At 45.5% G+C, this 9,921-nt stretch overlaps 1 protein-coding gene across 1 annotated transcript in view; it reads left to right on the forward strand.

The window, feature by feature from the left end:
* AASS (aminoadipate-semialdehyde synthase) overlaps positions 1-7,737 on the forward strand; it is a 66,555-nt gene extending 58,818 nt beyond the window's left edge. The window contains exons 19-24 of the mRNA XM_045288934.1: positions 5-105; positions 1,053-1,148; positions 2,696-2,811; positions 4,128-4,216; positions 4,779-4,955; positions 5,756-7,737. Of these exons, the coding sequence (XP_045144869.1) occupies positions 5-105; positions 1,053-1,148; positions 2,696-2,811; positions 4,128-4,216; positions 4,779-4,955; positions 5,756-5,874 (698 nt within the window). The 3' untranslated portion in view covers positions 5,875-7,737. The remainder of the gene's footprint in view (positions 1-4; positions 106-1,052; positions 1,149-2,695; positions 2,812-4,127; positions 4,217-4,778; positions 4,956-5,755) is intronic.
* Positions 7,738-9,921: the final 2,184 nt, after the last annotated feature.

Consider the following 9,921-nt stretch of genomic DNA (forward strand, 5'->3'; position numbering starts at 1 on the left):
GGACTAAATTTGGAAGGGTACCCAAACCGGGACAGTACGAAATATGCTGAGATTTACGGCATTTCGTCTGCTCACACTTTGTTGCGGGGGACACTGAGATACAACGTAAGTAGCTGCGTTTCTGATCAGTTACATTGCCTGCGTGGATGGAAATTATGTGTAGATTCACTGAGAACTTTTTTGGTAATAGTTGAAGGAAACTAAGATGGTAAAACAAGGCTGAAACCTGTTTTCTCAGGCTTCCTTGGTTGAACATGTTAGAGACTTAAAAAGGACTTGCAAAATGGGGGATTTGTTGACTCATGGAAAGTAGGGGTCACGGCAACGAATGTACAAATGTGCTTTACACAATTGATGTATGTATGGATTGTGATAAGAGTTGTATGCACCCCAAATAAAATGATTTAAATAAAAGAGGGAAAAAAATAGGGGTCAGGTGGAAGCCCAGCTTCGGGTTTAGTAGGATTTGAGGGCAAGTGACCTCACCAGCTAATACAGGAGGAAATTTTATCAGAGTGGTGACATGATCAGATCTACATTTTAGAAAAAAATCCTCCGATTCCTACTTCTGGCCTTCTGATCTGTGGGATTGGGAGGACCCCTGGAAGAATTAGGATAGTGATTCTTAACAAATAAAATGTGATAATGTGATTTGTGGGGGCCATTCTCATAAACACCTTTTCCACTTTAAGAGAGAAGACAACTGATTCTACTATTAAATAATATTCTGCTCAATGGACAGTATATATAATACAGGAACAAATTTGCCTTTATGATGCTAGGAAATTACACTCCTGTGCATCCTAACAATAATCAGACAAGACCAAAGTTCCCTGGGCCTCTTACATAAGCCAGTGTGATTGTATGGCACTAACAATACAGTTTGAGCCCAAGGGTGGTTACATCCATACATGCGCTACAAATGATTTGATTTTCAGTACATTTTTTTAAATTAGTGATGGCGATAGAAACCTCTTTCCAAACAACACTCGATGTTTTACTTTCTTTGAAAAAGGAAACTTAAATGAACTGCTTATGACTCTTTATTTCAGGGATATGCCAAAGTTTTGAATGGATTTATCAAACTGGGCCTTCTAAACCGAGACCCCTTTCCTGCTCTTCGACCCGAGGCCAAACCTCTCAGCTGGGTGAGTGGTGTGCCTGCTGCCCTGCAGAAATGCCCTCTGGACCTTCAAAGCATAACTCTGCTGGGCATCAGCTAAGGAACCCATCTGATCGCCGATGTGCAGGGAGGGAAATACAAGTCCCAACAGCTCCGGATGGGGAACTTCCTCATCGTGGGAGGATGGATAGGCCAAGAGGCCAACCCCCAGGCCTGTTCACCGTGGCCCTCTGATTGCCCCTCAGCCCTGGGAATAGATGGGCTTTCTGTCTTCATTGAACTCTAGCCTCGGCCAGTGGTCAAAGTGGTGACTCAAAAGCAGTTAAACCTCCTGCAGGTGATGACCTTGCAGGGATGCTGTGGGACCATAGAGCTGCAACCTCAACCCCTTATTCTGTCTGTTCTCTCATCGCGCCATTTAGAACCTTCAGTAATCTGAATTTTTAGTTATTAAGTTCATGCCCCTATCTTGATTTAGTGTACCAAAATCTTAGAGTCTTGGGGTTGGAAGGGATTTTGGAAGCTTAGAACTAAGTCTAAGAACTTTAATAACTGACCAGGAATTAATTTATTCCTAGCTTCTTATCCAACATGCATCCAGATTTTGATAGGAATACTAGAAATGTATCATAAGGCATAAAGAACTGATATTGTTGATCCTCATTAAATCCCCCAGAGAAACATTGGTTGCTGATGAAGCCCGTTTTCTGTACATTTGAGAGCTTTACCCACCTCCGTTTCCTTGTTGGACAGGAGGGAATATTTCTAGAGTGAGGCTTATTTGGGGCGGGCCCGCTTAGAGGTGGCCCTTGTATCATAGTGGCCGCTCTCTAGAACAGGGCTCCGGAACACGTTTGTAAGGACTAGATGATACATATGCTGGACTTTATGAGCCAGACAGTGTGCCTGTTACACTCTTCAACTCTGCCACAGCAGCGTGAAACCGCTGTAGACAATACAGAAACAAAAGAGCACAACTGAGTTCCAGCAAAACCTGATTTCTGTCAACAGGCAACTGACTGGATGGATATGCCTGTGGACCTGGGTCTAAAACTGAATGCCTCCCATGGGTGCCAAGAAAAAGTCTTCTTTGGAAAGTAGAAAAAAAGCTCTGACCATTAAAAAAATGTTCTTACTTTGAGCATTTTATTATCTGCAAGACCATTCTCATCTCTTGAGCCTTCAAAGGGACTCTGGTTGCTGCTAGCAACCAGAACACTATGGCTCTTTCGCTTGGTCCACACCCCAAGTTGACTACTGGCAGGTGGAGGAGATTGGGTGCAAGAAGTGGTGGACAGGACACAGAAAAGGGGGCAGTGTCTTCGTGAATGTGGCAGCATCCTGTCTAGTGCCCAGCTGATGCTATGGCTCTGTTATTGCTGCGACACTGGGCACTTAGTAGTGTGCGTGCATGCACCTCTGTGAGAACGTGTTACCGTTGGCTGTTTCTGATTCATTATTTCCCATTTGAAATGCTATCTGAGGTTCAGCATTTTAATGGGAACACATCTCAATTTAAGTTTTATTTTATTAGGAACTTAGACATTTTATCTGTTTTTCCCCCCCAACCAGAAAGAACTCTTCTGTGACCTGGTGGGGATTTCGCCCTCCTCCAAGCATGATGAGCTTAAGGAAGCAGTCCATCAAAAACTAGGCGGAGACCAGATCCAGCTAGAGGCCATTGAAGGGTAGGAGCCGGTGTCGGGGAATTTAGAGTGAAATACAAGGAGCGATGGCTATTTGGTCCTTTTTTCACTAAGGGGAAGGGTCAAGGTAGAAACCCTTTAAATTTGCCTTGGATGAGCTGACTGCTCCAATATTGATCTGTTAGAGAGATGACTGTCCGCCACATTCACTTGGAGGTAAGAAGTAAAGAGGGAGATGGTATGGTCGTTATACTTTGGGGAATACTAGTTTTGAAGCACTACCACTTAATTGCAGTGAAAGACACTGTATTTTTAGTTCCCTGTAAGAGATGCAGAAGGAGCTCTGGTGGTTTTACCTGGAGCTGCTAACCGCAAGGACAAGTGGTTCAAACCCACCCGCCGCTCCACAGGGGAAAGGTGGGGCGATCAACTCTGTAAAGTGTTAAAGTCTTGGAAGCCCTAAAGGACCGTTGTGCTCAGTCCTGGAGGGTCACTATGAGTTGGAATTGACTTCATCACAGTGAGAACAGTGATGGGAGCTTTGAGAAATCCAGGTGGCTCCAGTTGTTAACCACTGGGCTGCTGACCCACACATCTGTGGTTAGAACCGATCGGCAGCTCTGCTGGAGAAGGATGAGGCAGCCTGCTGCCATAAAGACATGTAGCCATGAAAAACCCTATGAGGTGGTTTGCTTCCACCGTACAGGGCCATTCACTGAATGGTAGTGGGTTTGGGGTGTTGTTGTTACAGGAGAGTCAAGAGTCCCTGTGTGCCACACATGTTTAAGTGCTGAAGCAAAAGGTTGGTGGTTCAAACCCACGCAGAATGCCTTGGAAGTCAGGTCTGCACATCTGCTTTTGGAAGGCCACAGCCTTGTGAACCCGACGGGGTGCAGTTCCACTCTGCACACACAGGATCGCCATGAGTTGGAATCAACTAGACAGCCACTAACAAACAGCCCACGGGATTCTCCGAGGCTTCTCTTTGTGCTTCGATATCTTCTTTCTCATGGCATGGTGGAAACCTCTTAGCCAGACAAGGCCAGGGCTTGTTGTGTTGCTCTCACTCCTGTGAGACCATTAACCCACAAATTAACCTCAGAAGAAAGCCTTGCAACAACTCTTCCTTACAATGCTCCACTCTGCTCCAAGCATCGCAGCCGAGACCCGGGGTGATTCTAAAGAGTAAAGGATTATGATAATATTGTTAGATGTACGATTTCAGGAAGTTCTCCCTTTTGGATTATCATCTTGTGAATTCTGCCCCTTGAAGACAAACTTCTAAGGAACTCCTCCCTGCTTCCCAAGTGGGAATGGGCGAGACTGGAACTAACACAGTTGTCTTTTGTGCTTCTCAGGTTGGGCTTACTTGGGGATGAGCACGTCCCTCGGGCAGAATCCATTGTGGATGCACTTTCCAAGCATCTGGCTACGAAGCTCTCCTATGGTAGGTGACTGGCTAAGCATCCTTAAGAAGAATCGGAGAATGCAGGCAGTGCCGTCTGAGACTGAGTTGGGGCAGGCAGGGGATGGGGCAGCTGGAGCTAAGCAGGAGAATGGGAGAGGCATGATCACCGGGAATGACATTTGTGCAGTTGTTCCAGAGGAGAGACTAGGAGGACTAATCGGTAAGAATGAACTTGGGTGACGTGAGACAGACAAAACAAGAACATTGGTTTTATTTTTGACATGGAATGCTTTGGGGAATGCTGCAGACACTTTTTTAGGGTGAACAGTGTGTGACCCCTACAGCAGGGTCCTGCTGTTAGTAGCCTATCCATAACGGTACCACCAGGACAAAGAACATCACCTGAGTTGCAATCTCCCTCATAATTTCACCTGGTCTTTGGGGCTTTCTACTCCCTTAAACGGTGACAGCCTTGGGAACTCACAAAAGGACCTTAGCTAAAGCGGAGGGAAACTGGTGGGAACACAAGGAGCGGTGGAAATGAAATGTACACTGGGAGTTTTCAGGGTCGCGGCATTTTAAAAGGTCTTCTTTATTTAAGGCCCCGGAGAGAGAGATATGATCGTGATGAGAGACAGCTTTGGAATCCGGCATCCCTCGGGACATTTAGAAAACAAGACCATTGATCTTGTGGTTTATGGCGACGTCAATGGCTTTTCGGCCATGGCAAAAACCGTGGGGTTACCGACGGCCATGGCAGCCAAGATGTTGCTTGATGGTAAGTCCATCCGTTTGGGGGCTGAGTCTGTCTCCAGCTCACCACCCAGCCATCAGTGCTGGGGCGGCCGGTGATGACTCTTGAGAGACACACCAATGGCATTCAGGACCAGTGTGATGGGAAGTCACAGGGGCCGGCAGCCAGCATTGCCTCTGATTGGAACATGCCCTATAGCCCTTGTGGAAACAGGAGGGAACCAGGAGACGTCAAAGCATACACAAGGGAATGAAGGAAAAGGCACACCTTCCGGAGCATCCCTGCCAACCCGGGACTCAGTCAGCCACCTCTTGAGTTAGTGAGTCACGAAGGGAGGAGGGATGGGGTCCTGGTGGCCTGGAGGCACAGCACCCAGACTTAAGGTCTCAGCCGCCAGCACCATCAGGTGCCAGCCCCCAAATAATCAGATTGGTTTCATTCATCCCCTGGGTGGTGTGCCTTTTTGGAAGAAGCATACCAGAACAAACCCGCTCTCTGCTAGCCAGGTGGGACCGGCTCTACTTGCCTACTTTCTTTTCTGGTGGTGGTAGCTGCAGCTAATGCGGTTAATTGCACAAATTTTGCCACTCACTCCAGCTGTGCTTTTGATCTAAAGATTCATCCCCTTCGCATACAGAGTACTGATTAAGTCATCATTTCCCAGGGGTCATGGAAGCAGCTATTTTTAAATGCCCGGGCTTTCAGCAATTCCCTGGCTCTGAGTTTATTGCTGGAGTGGTGCCCTCTACATGGTAACTCTTGCTATGGAAATGAACTTTTCACACTACCTTTAAAGTGGTAATTGCAACTTAATTTTCTTCCAGGTGAAATTCAAGCCAAAGGCCTGATAGGGCCCTTTTCTAAGGCGATCTATGAACCCATCCTCCAGCGTATCCGAGCCGAAGGTGTCGTCTACACCGCGCAGAGCACTGTCCAACCGTGACTGGGAGTCACCTTTGATTTATCGACAGGCAGTCCGGCGCCGAACATTCCTGGGACAGATATGCTCGCTAAGATGTGGTTTTAAAGTGCAAAGGCACAATATATGTTGATTAAACCGATGTGGTGATATTTTTTAAGATAGTTTTATTTTAATATGAAAACGTTTGGAAAAGGGGATGTCCGTAATTACCAGAGCACTTTATTAATTCTACCGTGTATTTTTTCACGTTTATAAAAGTGATCATGATGATGCTATTTGTTAATTTATTGTGCCACCCTTTTATTATAAGAATTTTTTAGAAAAGAAAGCACAAACCAAACCAAATCCACTGCCATGGAGTCGACTTCAACTCATAGTGACCCAATGGGGTTCCCAAGGGTAGACCAGGTAAACCTTTACAGTGACAGACAGTCTCGTACGTCTCCCTCGGAGTGGCTGGTGGATTTGAACCAATGGGTTTACGATTAGCAATACAACGCTCACCTGAGCACGCCGCCGGGTATAGTCAGCCATGAAGTTTACCTGTTTAGGCAGAAGAATGTCCTCACACAGCTGTATTTTTGTAGTTTTCAAGTGAATTCTCTTAGATACCTTTAGCTTACCTATCTACAAGCCCTTGCAGTGATGCCTTACAAAGTTGGAAAGCTATGATTTAGTTAGTAAATATCACTTCTTGTTCGGAAAAGGGAATAGGTTTAGATTAAACCGCACAGCACCCGATGCAGAATAAGCACCTGGCAACACCAGACCCCCGTCATGCTAAACGGAGCCCTGGGAGGGCTTGGGTTCTCACTGAAAGGCTGAAGGTTTCTGTCTAGGCAGAGGCATCTCAGAAGGAAATCCTGGCAGTCGACTTCTGAGCGATCGATCACAGTCAGCAACCACCCTTGGGCCTGTCATACTCCACAGAACACTGGGGCATCCTGAGTCAGACTAGACTAGGTGACAACCGCTTTGATAGAAGCACCAAAGAAACCAGGGCTAGAAGGAGTTTTCCTCATAAGAAGTATCCGTGAAACATTAAGAAATTGGCAAAGGATGATCTGAATAGCCGTATCTCTCAAATGGATTCACAAGTAATCAATGAGCACCTTAAATTAAAAAAAAGCCCTCAACATTATTAACTATCAGGGAGATGCAACCTGAACCCATGGTGAGTACCACTTCATACCAACCCAGATGACCACATAAAAAGACAGGTTGGCATGGAGGTGGAGAAATAGGAGTTTACTGTGAGTGGGAATGTAAAGAGACCTTTTGGCAAACACTGTCTAGGAGGCTCTCAAAAGGTCCAACCTAGCCGTATCATATAACCTAGCAATTCTGCTCCCGAGAATTTTGAAAGCATTGGCCCACACAACTTGTGCACAAATATTCGGCGCAGCAGATTCACAATAGTCCCGATCAGAAACCACTCCAATGGCCATCCCCCAACAAGTGAATAAACAAAACATGGTATAGCCATACCATGGAACGCTATTTGACAATAAAAAGAAATGTGATGAATGCTATGACAGGGTTGAACCTTCTAACATGCTAGTTCAGAGAAGCGAGTCAAAAAAGACCCCGTGTTGTATGATTTCAATCATGTGAAATGTCCAGAGAAGGTAAATCTGGAGCGGTAGAGATAAGTGGTGGGTTTGAACTGGATTTGATGCCTGGAGGGCTGAATGAAAACAGGGAGGGACCCCGAGGGGGGGATGGAGTTTTGTGTGTGGTGATGAAAATGTTTTAAGTTGATGATGGTAACAGAGGTACAGCTCTGGGCATATATGAGACACTATTGGATTGTATGCTTTAAATGTATCAATTGTATACTATGAATTCTATCTCAAGTTGTTATATAAAAATGATGACAACTAATCTGTTGTTGTTACTTCTTGTGGGCTGGGGCAGAGTCTTGGTGGCATCGTGGGTTATATGTGGAGCTGCTAACTGAAAGGTTGGTGCTTTGAACCCACTGGCTGCTCTCATCAAGAAAGACGAGGTCGCCTGCTTCCAGATGGATTTACAGGCTCAGAAACCCCCATGAAGCAGTTCTTCTCTGTCCTGTAAAGTTGGAATTGACTCAATGGAAGTCGGTGCGGGGAAAGCCTCTCCACTGTTTAGACAGACATGAATGAGATCCTCCTTCAAGTCTTCACAGTCTGCTCCTTTCCTGGCATAGAAACACATGTGGCCCTTGACACAAGCAGACACTATATGTGAGCTTTGGGCCACTGGGGAAAATCTCTGCTATTAGAAAAGGATCAAACTCTATTAAAGCCTGGACCCACCTGTCACAAATAATCTCTGGAAATCAATAAGTCACTAATAAGCAGGGACATTTACGGCACTTCTTTAAACCATGACACAGACTTCAACAACCAGGAAATACAATTGTGACACACTGACTCCACTCCACCCCCCTCCTTTCTGGCACTGCACCTAGCTTGATGCAGAGCCAGCACTCGGGATGTCTGTAGGGGAAGCCTGTTGGCTTTTCATAGAATTAATATAACTGGTTTGAGTTTTCTGATAATGATGAATGGGGAAGGGATGCCATTGTTGGAAGAGCTAATCTAATGTCGGTGTTGGTGGTCCTGATAGAACAGGAAATATCAATCTGCTGAGGAAGGATAGAGGCACTGACACCCCACAATAAATATCGGGCTGAGAGGCTCTGTAGAGTGGGTGGGTTATGGCTATAAGCGTATGTATGTCTCTACCTAAAGAGCTAGCATGCTTTTCCTGTGATGGACCAGAGGGTAAATGCTGTAGACTGGGGGCCAACGGGTCTCCTGCAAAGCTCTTCCTTTCTGTCCTTGAGTGGGAAAGCAGCCCTCACACAATTAATACGTGAACCAATGGACATGACTGTGTTCAAATAAAACTTTATTTTACAAAAGTAAAAGGTGGGCAGGTTTGACCCTCAAGTCACAGTTTGTGGATCTCTTGACATCATACTTACATCTGTTAGATCTCTTTCTACTTCTTCAGCCTATTCCTAATGTTTGCCTTTTCTAGTTTTCTTTGTCCTAGATGCTTAAAAAACAAAAAAACAAAAAACCCTAACAGCCCCCAAGCCCCCAAATTTGTATTGTAAATTTGTTGAGGACTTACTGAGCAGATCATAGTTTTACATTGAACAACTCATTCTTCGTCCCTGGATAAGTGCTGCCCTTCTGATCTTGCATAGCTATTTGTACTGACATGGAGGTGACATTAATTCCAGATCTAAAGGGTAAGGGCCATTCTCTTGGTCCCACCAGTCTCCATCAGACCAGTAAGTGTGGTGTCTTTTGATCTGGGGTTCTGTTGCACATTTTCCTCCCACTTTATCCAAGACCTTTGAATGTGATCCTTTTCCGAGTAGTCAGTAGTAGAAGATGGGCACCATCTAGTTCTTCCAGTACCAGGCTGGTGGAGAGTCATGTTCCATTCTCCATTAAGCATACGAACTGTTTCCATGTCCACCCCCCCACCCCCCAACATTCTACTTTCCTTTGGACAGGGAGAAACCAATACTTGTACCTCTGGTGGTTGCTGACAGCTTTTAAGACCCAGTTGCTACTCACTAAAACAGGATTGTAAAGTAGAACACTCTTTTGTCTAAGTAAAATTATGCTACCTGATCTTGATGTCCCCCAAGACTAATCTCCCAGGCCCTTGGTTGAGACAACTGAGACATTTAAAAGCTTCTCTTCTCAGAGGCAGTAAGACTAGTACTACAACGTATTGTTTCCTTCTACATAAAATGAGGAAAACTACCGCATGATATGGCTATCCAATTGAATGAGGAATAGCTGACAATTGTTTTTAGATGTGGATGAATTGGCCCTAAGTCACAGCGACCCCATGTACAACAGAGCAAAACATTGCCTGGTCCCGTTTCGTCTTCACAATGGTTATGTTTGAGCCTATTTTTTCAGCCACTGTGCCAATCCATGTTGGTGAGTGTCTTCCTCTGATTCACAGGCCCTCAGCTAGCATGATATCCTTCTCCAAGGACTGGTCCCTTCTGAGAATGTGTTCGAAGTACAAGTCTTGCCATCCTCCCTCCGAAGG

The sequence above is a fragment of the Echinops telfairi genome, unplaced genomic scaffold (assembly GCF_000313985.2).
Source record: "Echinops telfairi isolate 266 unplaced genomic scaffold, ASM31398v2 ScPeMD7_23;HRSCAF=83, whole genome shotgun sequence".
In the NCBI taxonomy this organism is placed as follows: domain Eukaryota; kingdom Metazoa; phylum Chordata; class Mammalia; order Afrosoricida; family Tenrecidae; genus Echinops; species Echinops telfairi.